At 44.7% G+C, this 14,718-nt stretch overlaps 1 protein-coding gene across 1 annotated transcript in view; it reads right to left on the reverse strand.

Annotated features, from left to right (window-relative positions):
* Positions 1-14,718, reverse strand: part of sacm1la (SAC1 like phosphatidylinositide phosphatase a) — a 32,524-nt gene that overhangs the window by 5,427 nt on the left and 12,379 nt on the right. The window contains exons 5-15 of the mRNA XM_046326446.1: positions 9,544-9,693; positions 7,837-7,896; positions 7,530-7,563; positions 6,697-6,798; positions 6,371-6,456; positions 6,172-6,258; positions 5,935-6,003; positions 5,748-5,827; positions 4,616-4,714; positions 1,481-1,619; positions 86-155 (exon numbers count right to left, since the gene is read on the reverse strand). Of these exons, the coding sequence (XP_046182402.1) occupies positions 86-155; positions 1,481-1,619; positions 4,616-4,714; positions 5,748-5,827; positions 5,935-6,003; positions 6,172-6,258; positions 6,371-6,456; positions 6,697-6,798; positions 7,530-7,563; positions 7,837-7,896; positions 9,544-9,693 (976 nt within the window). The remainder of the gene's footprint in view (positions 1-85; positions 156-1,480; positions 1,620-4,615; positions 4,715-5,747; positions 5,828-5,934; positions 6,004-6,171; positions 6,259-6,370; positions 6,457-6,696; positions 6,799-7,529; positions 7,564-7,836; positions 7,897-9,543; positions 9,694-14,718) is intronic.

Genomic DNA, 14,718 nt, shown 5'->3' on the forward strand with positions numbered 1-14,718 from the left:
GGGCTGAGTTTAACCCAGGATTAGCGGTAGCCCTGGGATAAAATGCTGCAGCGTGATGGGTTGTAGAGGGGCGGGACCCACTTACCATTCTTGTAGATCTTCTCAAAATCGGCCTGTTCCTCAATCCGCTGGGCCACATGCAGGACACCCATCCTCTGTGGACAACCACCAAACAAGCATACATAAGTCAATTTAGAAGGGGATAGGGTAGGGAACAAGGGTCAGGGCACAGTCATTCATATTTTTCTCTAAAATAATACGGTCAATAGTAAGTTATTCAACTGTGGGAAACAGTAGCTAGTTGTCTTTGTTCAACCTTTTGTTCAACTCTGCCTCTCACCTCTAACTTTCTTAAGTTGCTTCTCTTCTTTAACTGTCAGAATGATAACTCCCACAGTGTGTGAAACAAAGGGGTTTGAGGTACTCTGCCTGGTCGCGGAGTATCTGTCAAGTGATAATGAGTTGTGAAAACTACTGCAGAGCGGTGGGCAGGTTTTTATTTTTTCAAGTGATGATGAGTGCAACCCTCCTAGCTCCTACCTGTAGCTGGGAATGTACAAGTTACAGTCGGCAGTAAAGGATCCCTCTGAGTTTAAGTGTAACACCCACACACCAGTAGCTGGGACTGTATGGAGTGGCGGACCAGCTCTGGGGGACTTCCTACCTGTAGCTGGGACTGTATGGAGTGGCGGGTCAGCTCTGGGAGACTTCCTACCTGTAGCTGGGACTGTATGGAACGACGGGCCAGCTCGGGAGGACTTCCTACCTGTAGCTGGGACTGTATGGAACGGCGGGCCAGCTCGGGAGGACTTCCTACCTGTAGCTGGGACTGTATGGAGTGGCGGGTCAGCTCTGGGGGACTTCCTACCTGTAGCTGGGACTGTATGGAACGGCGGGCCAGCTCGGGGGGACTTCCTACCTGTAGCTGGGACTGTATGGAACGGCGGGCCAGCTCGGGGGGACTTCCTACCTGTAGCTGGGACTGTATGGAACGGCGGGCCAGCTCGGGAGGACTTCCTACCTGTAGCTGGGACTGTATGGAACGGCGGGCCAGCTCGGGAGGACTTCCTACCTGTAGCTGGGACTGTATGGAACGGTGGGCCAGCTCGGGAGGACTTCCTACCTGTAGCTGGGACTGTATGGAGTGGCGGGTCAGCTCTGGGGGACTTCCTACCTGTAGCTGGGACTGTATGGAGTGGCGGGTCAGCTCTGGGGGACTTCCTACCTGTAGCTGGGACTGTATGGAACGGCGGGCCAGCTCGGGAGGACTTCCTACCTGTAGCTGGGACTGTATGGAACGGCGGGCCAGCTCGGGAGGACTTCCTACCTGTAGCTGGGACTGTATGGAACAGCGGGCCAGCTCGGGAGGACTTCCTACCTGTAGCTGGGACTGTATGGAACAGCGGGCCAGCTCGGGAGGACTTCCTACCTGTAGCTGGGACTGTATGTAGTGGCGGGCCAGCTCGGGAGGACTTCCTACCTGTAGCTGGGACTGTATGGAACGGCGGGCCAGCATGCTCTGGATGACGTTGGTGCGGTCCAGACAGTCCATGCAGTTACTGCGGAATGTCCCCCTCTGCTGGGACAACACCTTCCCCTCCGTGTCGACCAGGAAGTAGCTGCACAGACAGACAACAGAGGAGTCAGGAGAACACATATCCACAGAGCCAGTAACAGCACTGTAATGTTGGGACACCAACTACCCCTCCGCTGCAGGGAGACAGAGGGTTAATAATCACAAGACAAGGTTAGGGGTGAATCACAAAATGTACTAGACCGGCTCCGACGCTCGTCGAAAGGGGCAGAGCTTGCAAACTATTACAGACTACAAAAAGGGAAGCACAGCCACAAGCTAAATTATTTCTATGCTCACTTCGAGGCAAGTAACACTGAAACATGCAGGAGAGCATCAGCTGTTCCGGATGACTGTGTGATCACACTCTCCGTAGCCGATGTGAGTAAGTCCTTTAAACAGGTCAACATTCACAGGGCCGCGGGGCCAGATGGATTACCAGGATGTGTACCCCGAGCATGCGCTTCCCAACTGGCAAGTGTCTTCACTAACATTTTCAACCTCTCCCGGTCTGAGTCTAATACCAACATGTTTCAAGCAGACCACCATAGTCCCTGTGCCCAAGAACACTAAGGTAACCTGCCTAAATGACTACCGACCCATTGCACTCACTTCTGTAGCCATGACATGCTTTGAAAGGTTGGTCATGGCTCACAACACCTAAACCCACTCCAATTTGCATTCCGCCCCAACAGATCCACAGACGATGCGATCTCTATTGCACTCGACACTGCCCTTTCCCACCAGGACAAAAGGAACTCCTGCGTGAGAATTCTATGCATTGACTACAGCTCAGCGTTCCAACACCCTAGTGACCTCAAAGCTCATCACTAAGCTAAGGACCCTGGGAGTAAACAACTCCCTCTGCAACTGGATCCTGGACTTCCTGACGGGCCGCCCCCTAGTGGTAAGGGTAGGTAACAACATGTCTGCCACGCTGATCCTCAACACAGAGGCCCCTCAGGGGTGCATGCTCAGTCCCCTCCTGTACTCCCTGTTCACTCATGACTGCACTGTCAGGCACGACTCCAACACCATCATTAAGTTTGATGATGACACAGTGGAGACCTGGCCGTGAGGTGCAAGGACAACAACCTCTTCCTCAACGTGATCTAGAAAAAGGAGGTTATTGTGGACTACAGGAAGACTGAGCACACCCCCCATTCTCATCGACGGGGCTGTAGTGGAGCAGGTTGAGAGCTTCAAGTTCATTGGTGTCCACATCAACAACAAACTAACATGGTCCAAGCACACCAAGACAGTCATGAAGAGGGCACAACAAAACCTATTGCCCTCAGGAGACATGGGTCCTCAGATCCTCAAAAGGTTCAACATCTGCACCATCGAGAGCATCCTGACTGGTTGCATCACTGCCTGGTATGGCAACTGCTCGGCCTCCAACCACAAGGCACTACAGAGGGTAGCGTGTACGGCCTAGTACATCACTTGTGCCAAGCTTCCAGCCATCCAGAACCTCAGTACCAGGCGGTGTCAGAGGAAGGCCCTAAAAATGGTCAAAGACTCCAGCCACCCTAGTCATAGACTGTTCTCTCTGCTACTGCATGGAATGCGGTACCAATGCGCCAAGTCTAGGTCCAAGAGGCTTCTAAACAGCTTCTACCCCCAAGCCATAAGACTCCTGAACATCTAATCAAATGGTTACCCAGACTATTTGCATTGCACCCCCCCCCCCCTTTTACACTGCTGCTACTCTGTTATTATTGTCACTTTAATAACTCTACATGTACATATTACCTCAATACCGGTGACCCCGCACATGACTCTGTACCGGTATCCCCCTGTATATAGCCGTGCTATTGTTATTTTACTACTGCTCTTTAATTATTTGTTACATTTATTTATTTTGGGGGGTGGGGGAATTTTTCTTAAAACTGCATTGTTGGTTAGGTAAGTAAGCATTTCACTGTAAGGTGAACCTGTTGTATTCGGCGCAGGTGACAAATGCAATTTGATTTGTAATGTCACCCTATTCCCTATATAGTGGACTGTCGACTTGGGCCCCTGGTCAAAAGTAGTGCACCATGTAGGGAATAGTGTGCCATTTGGGATGCAAACCTGAACACATTTGCCCAGAGGTTAATCCAGAAGTCATTGACCGACTGCTGTAATGTACTCACTGGTATTTTACCCTGAAGACAGACCGATAAACGGATAGAAAGGAAGCTAACTAGCCTCTCGTGTATGTTCGTATGCTCATCCTCTCGCTAAGCGTTAGATTCTGCGTTAAATGTAGAACATTTGTTGTACTCAGAAGTATAGTATGTAGGGTGAAAGATACTTTTTTTTTTTTACATCTGAAGGTAATGGTTATCTGTAGGAGCCAGATGGCTTTGGAATGTGCTGGGTCGGTGGGAGGAAGTCACAGGGTTGATATAAGGGGAAACGGATGGACATCTGTGGATTAGGCGAATGAGGGGATTGAGGTCAGGTCAGATCCCCTGAAGGGAGAAATTATGGTTTATTACCCTCTTCCTGTCGAACCATAATAGATGTAAGGAGGACCCTTTGGGAATAATTAAACTTGGTTAAGCTTATCAGGGCGGCAGGGTAGCCTAGTGGTTAGAGCGTTGGACTAGTGACCGAAAGGTTGCAAGTTCAAACCCCCGAGCTGACAAGGTACAAATCTGTCGTTCTGTCCCTGAACAGGCAGTTAACCCACTGTTCCTAGGCCGTCATTGAAAATAAGAATTTGTTCTTAACCGACTTGCCTAGTTAAATAAAAAGGTTTAAATAAATATCTAGTGTCCATTGAGTTATTTAGTCTGAGAATTAGAACCTAACATAAGGAACTGAACTTGAGTCTTGTATGTTTGTGGATGTAGACTAGCAGCTATTCATAGTGGTCCTTCTGTAGCTCAGTTGGTAGAGCATGGCGCTTGTAACGCCAGGGTAGTGGGTTCAATCCCCGGGACCACCCATACGTAGAATGTATGCACACATGACTGTAAGTCGCTTTGGATAAAAGCGTCTGCTAAATGGCATATATTATTATATATAAGGAGTCTATACGGAGAGTAATACCTGTATTCATCTTGTGTCTCAGCCACATTGTCCACCAGGATATTCAGACGATCCCATCTCATCCTGCTGCACTCCTTGTGGAAGTCAAATGCTACGTACCTGCAGCCAACAGAAGAAACATGGCTGTGTGAGTGGATGTGCTAGATCTAAAAACAGGCCTGGGAAATTAGTCCTCGGTGGACCTTTTTTTCACCTTTATTTAACCAGGTAGGCCAGTTGAGAACAAGTTGATTTACAACTGCGACACAAACACAGTTACACATGGAATAAACAAACATAGTCAATAACACAATAGAGGGGCCTCCCGGGTGATGCAGTGGTTAAGGTCGCAGCACCAGCTGCGCCACCAGAGACTCTGGGTTCGCGACCGGGAGGTCCGTGGGGCGACGCACAATTGGCCTAGCGTGTCGTCCGGGTTAAGGAGGGTTTGGCCGGTAGAGAAAGCCTTGTCTCATCGCGCACCAGTGTGGCGGGCCGGGCGCAGTGCGCGCTAACCAAGGTTGCCAGGTGCACGGGTTGGATGCGCGCTGTGTTAAGAAGCAGTGCGGCTTGGTTGGGTTGTGTATCGGAGGACTTTCAACCTTAGTCTCTCCCGAGCTCGTACAGGGGTTGTAGCGATAGTAGATAGTAAAAACTAAATAGTAGATACTAAAAACAATTGGATACCACGAAATTGGGGAGAAAAAAGGGGTAAAATTCACAACAAAACATAATAAAAAAATATATATATAACACAATAGAAAAATGTATATACAGTGTGTGCAAATGGAGTAAGATTGGGAAGGTAAGGTAATAAATAGGCCATAGTGGCAAAATAATTACAATTTAGCAAATAAACACTGGAGCGATAGATGTGCAAGTAGAGACACTGAGGTACAAAAAATAATATGGGGTGTCACAATTTCCCATCATCCCGAGCAAAACACAGCCGATTAATCACATTACATTCTAAACTGAAGATCATGACTGGGTGATTATTGGAGTCAGGTGTGTTAGCTGGGGCTGGGATAAAACTGTGACACCAATCAGGACCTTGAGGACCGGAGTTGCTCAGGCCTGATCTAAAAAAAGAAGGTATAAATCACTGAAATAAGCCAGATGGGTGTTCAGGAGAGGTGTGTTTAGTTCTCACTTGATCATGCCGTTCTCCATGCCAGACACCATCTTGGCAAAGGCTTGTTCCAGTGGCTTCTCTGAACCCTTCTGGTTGACCTAGAAGAAGAACACCATCTTATTATATCCATCTCTCTAATTTTTCACTCTCACACAATGCTGTGACATTTTAGCCATCGTGAGGCTTAAATAATGGAGGGTCCTACCAGGTTCAGAATGGTTTGCTTTCCATAGATGAGGACCTGGGAGTCAAAATGCCTCTGAATACCATCCATCTAGGAAGACAATTGAGAGAAATGTTTTTTATTTTTTATTTGATTTAACTAGGCAATTGGTGATTTGGTAGACAAAAGATCCACAGAGTGGGTTTACCTGACCTTTGACCTGTTGTACTGACAATGGAATAGAAAGATAAACGGACAGAAGATTTAAAAGCCCCTTACGTGATTGGTGTTCTTACTGATCAGTGGCTTGGGCTTGTACTTCAGGTTGGGCCTCTGAGACCAGAAGAAGGGCATGGAGCCTCGTGTCTGTGGAGGGAAACAGACATTATCAGAAAATATATATATATTTTTTTAAAGGCATGCGCCTAATCAATAACTACTTCTACCCTGTCCACCGTCTCCTACTTTTCTAACTCACCTGTACGAATGAAGCCCTCCCTCCATTGTACAGGACTATTTGCTCCGTCTCCACAAAGTTAGCAGCGTGGCCCTCAGAATCAATACCTGAGGAAAAACAAATGAATGATAATGAGAGAATGACTACGCATGTCCACCGGGCCATTAATGATTCAACATGCCAGTAATGCTGCGCAGTACAGTACTAGGTCCGCATCCCAAATGGCACCCTATTCCCGATAGAGTGCACTACACAGGGAATAGGGTGCCTGTATAGTTCCCTACACAGGGAACAGGGTCCACTACACAGGGAACAGGGTCCCGTTTGGGACGCAGCCCGTGTCTTACCTCTGACGTAGTACCTGACCCCAGCCCTGAAGCAGCTCCTCCTGGAGATGAGGATCCATTCGAAGATCTTCCCGTTGACACGGCACGGCTTCATCACGATGACTGGATCAGGGTCAAGGACCTCACACTGCTACAGCACCGGGCCAAGTTGTACCTAACACCGTGTCCCAAATGGCACCCTAGTCCCAATTTAGAGCACTACTTTAGACTAGGACACATAGGGCTCTGGTCAAAAGTAGCGCACTATATGAAGGACAGGGTGCCATTTGAGATGTACTCCAAGTAGAGGATGTTATTGTACTCCAAGTAGAGGATGTTATTGTACTTGTACTCCAAGTAGAGGATGTTATTGTACTTGTACTCCAAGTAGAGGATGTTATTGTACTTGTACTCCAAGTAGAGGATGTTATTGTACTTGTACTCCAAGTAGAGGATGTTATTGTACTTGTACTCCAAGTAGAGGATGTTATTGTACTTGTACTCCAAGTAGAGGATGTTATTGTACTTGTACTCCAAGTAGAGGATGTTATTGTACTTGTACTCCAAGTAGAGGATGTTATTGTACTTGTACTCCAAGTAGAGGATGTTATTATACTTGTACTCCAAGTAGAGGATGTTATTGTACTTGTACTCTAAGTAGAGGATGTTGTGATTTCTCTCCTGGTAATGACTTTCTAAAGTGTCCCCGAGGGAATGATTTCAGTTGCATAGAGTTGAAATTGATTCTTCAGAACACTCAGACACACCATTCAAACTCTATGTAGTGATGTGGGCCCACTGATTATTGCTACACTCGGATCAGTGGGAGCAAAGCAAGGCCGTGAAAAGGATACAACCATGGACGACAGGGATCGCAAACTTGTGGAGCTGAAAAGGAATACAATTATTACATTTAAAACTGGATACAGTAGAACAACAAAGAAAGAAATAACAAATTTGGTGGTCATCTATAGCTACTGTTCAAACACAGTTCATTTGAGGGGTAAGGTTCATGGTATATTGTCCATATTCTAAATACGCTTACCTCTGGTATATTACAATAAGAAAAAAAAAAGAAAAAAAAGACTGGACAAGTGTAATGTGTTATAAGGCAAGGGGGGGGGGGGGGGGGGGTTGTGATGTCATCTTCATATCACTCACCTCTGGCTGTGCAAGGAACTCTCTCAGGAGGCTTCCATTCCACACAAACCTCTGATCTGCCTAGAAACAGGAGAACCAACCAATAAGATCAAACCCTCAATCTACAGTGCCTTCGGAAGGTATTCACAACCCTTCTGTTGTGTTACAAAGTGGGATTCAAATTTCATTTTGTCAACGATCTACAAAACAAACGAAGTAAAACTTTTGTTAAAATTTAAAACATTGTGTAATTAATGGGGGAAAATAAAATATCTTAATCAGATAAGTATTCAACTGCATGAGTCAATACATGTTAGAATCACCTTTTGCAGTGATTACAGCTGTGAGTCATTCTGGGTAAGCCTCTAAGAGCTTTACACACCTGGATTGTGCAATATTTGCCCATTATTCTTTAAAAAAAATCATATTCAAGCTCTGTCAAGTTGATTGTTGATCATTGCTAGACAGCCATTTCCAAGTTTTGCCATAGATTTTCAAATTGATTTATGTCAAAACTAACTAGGAACATTCAATGTCGTCTTGGTAAGTCATTTGTATAGAGCTGGCCTTGAGTTTTCGGTTATTGTCCTGCTGGAAGGTGAAATTGTCTCCCAGTGTCTGATGGAAAGCAGACAACCAGGGTATCCTCTAGGATTTTGCCTGTGCTTAGTTCTATTCCGTTCCTTTTATCCTAAAAAAAATAAAAAATCTTAGTCCTTGCCGATGACAAGCATACCCATAACATGATGCAGCCATAAAATATGAAGACTTTTATTCAGGAAATACAATTCATTTATTTGCCACATATTCTGCTGTATTACTTTAGTGCCTTATTGCAAACAGGATGCATGTTTTGGAATAGTTCTTATATTGTGCAGGCTTCTTTTTTATATTGTAAATAAGAATGAGTTCTTAACTGACTTGCCCAAATAAATAAAAAAAAAATGTAAATCAGCCTGCAGTAAAGAATCTCCATCAGTTTGTGCAGTGGCACCTTGTTCCCTATACAAAACAATACTTTGGACCAGGGCCAATGAAATTACAGTATGGACAGACAGTAATGCCTGTTCCATTTCAAAACTGTCACACTTTCTTCTCACCATTAAAACCAGTCAGAAAAGGTTTCAGTTATAGGAGACAGTGAAGATATACTGTACACCATGGTACTACACACATTCAGCACTACAGAGTACTGCCCCAGCTGAAACAGTAGGTGAAAAGGTCAATCTGTTTGTGTATGTTTACATGAGTAAATGCATCTGTGACGTGCATGTGTGTTTACGAGGGCAAGGTGACTAGTGTGGTTTACATGAATGGCAGGAGCCCAAACACCACACTGACACTCCTCCAATATAGATGAAGGATATCATCATCATCATCATCTAAATGGGATGATACTCTCTGAGCCGAGTCTTTATGGTTGACTAGCTCGGTGCGCAATAGGAGAAAATTATGGCCCTGTCCAAAAACAACCGTTATGCTCCTAAAATACTCACTTCAAGAATCGGTGAGTTATAAGCAATATGGTGGTAGCTCCACCCTGCTCTCTGATAGTTAGTTTGCCATACGGCTCAGATCTAATCTTTCCAGTCTACACAAGAGCCTAGAGGGTTAGGTAGAGTCTAGGATTGGTCTTTATTACAAAGAACAATAGTAATTTCTCACCCTCTCTCCCCTCCCCTATTACCACACCCCCTTTCTCCTACCCTCTTCCCCCCCCCCCCTCACCCTCTCCAGCAGGCTCATCTCCTGGAAGTCGTGGCTGACGTTGGCCAATCTCTGGAGGGTGTGGGTCAGGTCATAGTCAGTGCAGAAGTAGAATCCATCTGTAGTCAGCACGTTGTTAATCATGGACAGGAATGTTTTGTTGTCTTGCGTCTGGAGAGAGGAAGGGGAGAACATTGATTTTAGCTGGATGGGCATCAATCATGACAGTGCAGTTTTGTAGTAGGAGCTGTGTGTGAAATGTGAGGAGAGGCTGTTAAACCAGGGACTTTTCATATGAAATTCAACAGAAAATCTTACTAGGTGACCAATAAACCCCTTTTAAAAAATGTATTTAACCAGTTAAGTCGGTTAAGAACAAACTCTTATTTACAATGACGGCCAAACCCAAACCCGGACGACGCTGGGCCAATTGCGCACCACCCTATGGGACTCCCAATCACGGCCGGTTGCGATACAGCCTGGAATCGAACCAGGGTCTATAGTGACGCCACCAGCATTGAGATGCAGTGCCTTAGACCACTAACGCCACTCAGAAGCCCAACATGAAATACATCTGAATCAGATTGACAGCAACAGATGTTCTGAAGTAGTTTTTCAGCCTCGACTCCAGTGGTTTAAAAAAAAAAAAAAATGGATGAAATCATCTCTTACATATCACAATAGCCCTCTGAGTCAATGCGTTTCATTCTAAACCTTGTCCACTGCACCTCGCTCCCAGAGTTCACTGCACAGAGGTCGGGGTGCACAACTGCCAATGATCCCTTCATCCCAAATGGCAGCATCCCCTTATGATGCATTTTGAGAGAGAGACATGCAGGGCAGGGCAGAATTAGGCCAATATCCACTAATAAATAAAACCTTTTTTTTTTTATACAATTAAGTTTGGGAAAAATCTAAAATAAAGTGACCTCCTCCCATATCATTACCAAGCCCTGCAATGCCAAGAGCGGAGCAAAGAAATGAGTCCCCTCATCCAGCTGGTCCTGGGGCTGAGTTCACAAACCTGTTCTACTAACACACTGAAGCCTCAGGACCAGAACATCCAGTCAATCAGAATAAACTAAATTACAACACAGTCAAAACTACATTGCTTATTGGGAAACACAAGCACAAACACAAAGCAAAATGCAGTGCTATCTGGCCCTAAATCAACAGTACACCGTGGCTAAATATTTGACCATGGTTACTGATCAAAACCTTCGAAAAACCTTGACAAAATACAGGCTCAGTCTTGCCATTGAGAAGGGTAGACACAGGAAAACCTGGCTCCCTGTAGAGAAAAGGCTGTGCAACCACTGCACCAGAGCAGAACCTGAGACGGAGCTGCATTTTCTGACAAAATGTCAAATACATAAAACAAGAGTTTCATTTCCCCAAATTTGAAACCCTTATTCAATGTTTCAAAGACCTCTGATGAGAGTAGGCTACCCGTCCTGTTGGGGGAGGATGCAGAGAGCTGTGGGTTGGCAGCGCACTACATTGAAGACCTCTCTGATGAGAATAGGCTACCCGCCCTGTTGGGGGAGGACGCAGAGAGCTGTGGGTTGGCAGCGCACTACATTGAAGACCTCTGATGAGAGTAGGCTACCTGTCCTGTTGGGGGAGGATGCAGAGAGCTGTGGGTTGGCAGACCACTACATTGAAGACCTCTCTGATGAGAATAGGCTACCCGTCCTGTTGGGGGAGGACGCAGAGAGCTGTGGGTTGGCAGACCACTACATTGCTGCCTGCCATAGGATGAGGGACAGTGTGACAGACCAATCAACCTGCACATGTCCTCTACTGTATGCTTATTGTTAAATGTCTGGTTATTTTGAACCTTATTTATTGTTGTTACGGATGTCCCGTTGACAATTTTGATTCTTATTATTTTCATATTGTAAATATCCAACGTAAGCTTTGGCAATATGTACATTGATGCGTCATGCCAATAAAGCAAATTGATTGAGCGCGAGAGAGCGAGAAAATCTGCATTTCAAACACTTAAAGACACCCTCGTCCACTTGCCCTTGGGGGAATCCCCGTCACCATCTTGGACGTATTTCCAAACAAGGGAACTTTGAAACGCCCCTCAAGCCCTCGTTTTTGATCGAGTTCGCTAGTGTACAATTATGTTCACTCCGAGGCCTGAAACTACCCATAATTCAATTCGCAATGATTATACATCCACTAAATCAGCCGAAACGTAAAATCTCAACATGGAGAAGTCAACATACAAGTGTAAATAAAAGGAATGCAAATAAGTTAGAAATGTTACTATGTAAAAAAAAAAGTAAATATATGTTATTGTTTGATTATCTTTTGGAAATTGTACAAATAAAACATTGTCCTTCAGAAGTTCTAGCTAGGCAGGATAACATTAGCTAGCCATCACACAGTAGGCATACACAGTCGTAATAATTATATATAGTTAACATAAGTAGACATAATTGACTGTAGCGCATTTAAAGCCACCACAAGCTACCGGTGTCTGAAAACACTATCATCACGGGATGAACGAGTGACGAATTTCCTGCCAAGGGCGGTCCACGTAAAAAAAAAAAAAATCATCCCTTCCTCCCTGGCTCTGCAAGTGTATACTCAGACGTCATCAGAAGTGTCCACTTAATTTGAGGGCTGAGGGGATAGGGTGTGTGTTTGGAATACAGCCAGAGACAAGACAAACATGAATGACTCTATGGCTATTTCCACAATCTCTCTTTACTCCTGAAGTGCGCAATTCTCCATGCGTCTTTCTGCTCGTCTCTTTCTCAACAGTATTGGAGGTTAAGGTTCAAAGTCCCTCCGCTCCCATTTCAGCACTGTCTCGATGCACATTCACACGGCCCAACACACAAACTCCACTTTCTCACTCACACATAATATGCAGATACCATTTATACTGACCATCTTATATCCTGTTGCCGAGAAAACTTACCCTTATAGATACAGTGCATTCGGGAAAGTATTCAAACCTTGTCCACATTTTGTTACGTTACAGACCTATTCAAAAATGGATTCAAATAATTGATTTCCTCAATCTACCCACCCTATAAAGCGGAGAATGGTCTCAATTGTCACAAAATGTATTCAAACTTAAAAACAGAAATACCTTATATTAGTATTCAAGTGCATCCTGTTTCCATTGATCATCCTTGAGATGTACCTACAACTTGATTGGAATCCACCTGTGGTAAATTAAATTGATTGGAAATTATTTGGAAAAGGCACACAACCTGTCAAAAAGGTCACAGCCATGAGGTCAAAGAAATTGTCTGTAAGAGCTTTGAGACAGGATTATGTCAAGGCACAGATCTGGGTAAGGGTACCAACACATTTAGGTTGCATTTTTAGGTGCCCAAGAACAGAATGGCCTCCATCATTCATAAATGGAAGAAGTTTGGAACCACCAAGACACTTCCTAGTCGAGGTCGACAGATTATGATTTTTCAACACCGATACAGACTATTGGAGGACCAAAACAGCCGATACCGATTAAATCAACCGATTTTTATTTTATTTATATGTAATAATGACAATTACAACAGTACTGAATGAACACTTATTTTAACTTAATATAATACATAAAGATACATTTAGTCTCAAATAAGGAACATGTTCAATTTGGTTTAAATAATGCAAAAACAAAGTGTTTTGAGAAGTAAAAGTGCAATATGTGCCATGTAAAAAAGCTAATGTTGGAGTTCCTTGCTCAGAACATATGAAAGTTGGTGGTTCCTTTTAACATGAGACTTCAATATTCCAAGGTAAGAGGTTTTAGGTTGTAGTTAATATAGTATTTATAGGACTATTTCTCTCTAGACCATGTGTATTTCATTAACCTTTGACTATTGGATGTTCTTATAGGAACTAGAGTATTGCCAGTGTAACAGTATAGCTTCCATCCCTCTCCTCGCCCCTACCTGGGCTCAAACAGGAACACATCGACAGCAGCCGCCCTCGAAGCAGCGTTACCCATGCAGAGCAAGGGGAACTACTAGAAGTCTCAGAGCGAGTGACGTTTGAAACGCTATTAGCGCACACCCCGCTAACTAGCCAGCCATTTCACATCGGTTACACCAGCCATTGGGCTGATAGGCTTGAAGTCAGAAACGGCGCTGTGCTTGCGAAGAGCTGCTAGCAAAATGCACAAAAGTGCTGTTTGAATGAATGCTTACGAGCCTGTTGCTGCCTACCATCGCTCAGACTGCTCTATCAAATCATAGACTTAATTATAACATAACACACAGAAATACGAGTCTTAGGTCATTTATATGGTCGAATCCGGAAACTATAATTTCAAAACAAAACGTTTATTATTTCAGTGAAATACGGAACCGTTTGTTATTTTATCTAACGGGTGGCATCCATAAGTCTAAATATTCTTGTTACATTGCACAACCTTCAATATGATGTCATAATTATGTAAAATTCTGGCAAATTAGTTCGCACTGAGCCAGGCTACCCAAACTGTTGCATATACCCTGACTCTGCGTGCAATGAACGCAAGAGAAGTGACACAATTTCACCTGGTTAATATTGCCTGCTAACCTGGATTTCTTTTAGCTAAATATGCAGGTTTAAAAATATATACTTCTGGGTATTGATTTTAAGAAAGGCATGGGTTTTTATAGTTAGGTACAGTCGTCCAACGATTGTGCTTTTTTCGCAAATGCAAACTTGAAATCGGCCCTAATTAAATCTGCCATTCCGATTAATCGGTCGACATCTACTTCCTAGAGCTGGCCGCCCAGCTAAACTGAGCAATCGGGGGAGAAGGGCCTTGGTCAGAAAGGTGACCAAGAACCTGATGGCCAATCAGGTGGGATGGGAGAACCTTCCAGAAGGACAACCATCTCTGTAGCATTCCATCAATCAGGCCTTTATGGTAGAGTGGCCAGACGAAAGCCCCTCAGTAAAAGGCACAAGACAGCCCACTTGGAGTTTGTCAAAAGACACCTAAAGGACTCAGACAATGAGAAACAAGATTCTCTGGTCTGATGAAACCAAGATTGAACTATTTGGCCTGAATGCCTTCCCTACGGTGAAGCATGGTGGTAGAAGCATCATGCTGTGGGGATGTTTCTCAGCAGCAGGGACTGGGAGACTAGCCAGGATCGAGAGAAAGATTAACAGAACAATGTACAGACAGATCCTTGATGAAAACCTGCTCCAGAGTGCTCAGGACCTCAGACT

This window comes from Oncorhynchus gorbuscha, linkage group LG24, assembly GCF_021184085.1.
Source record: "Oncorhynchus gorbuscha isolate QuinsamMale2020 ecotype Even-year linkage group LG24, OgorEven_v1.0, whole genome shotgun sequence".
NCBI lineage: Eukaryota > Metazoa > Chordata > Actinopteri > Salmoniformes > Salmonidae > Oncorhynchus > Oncorhynchus gorbuscha.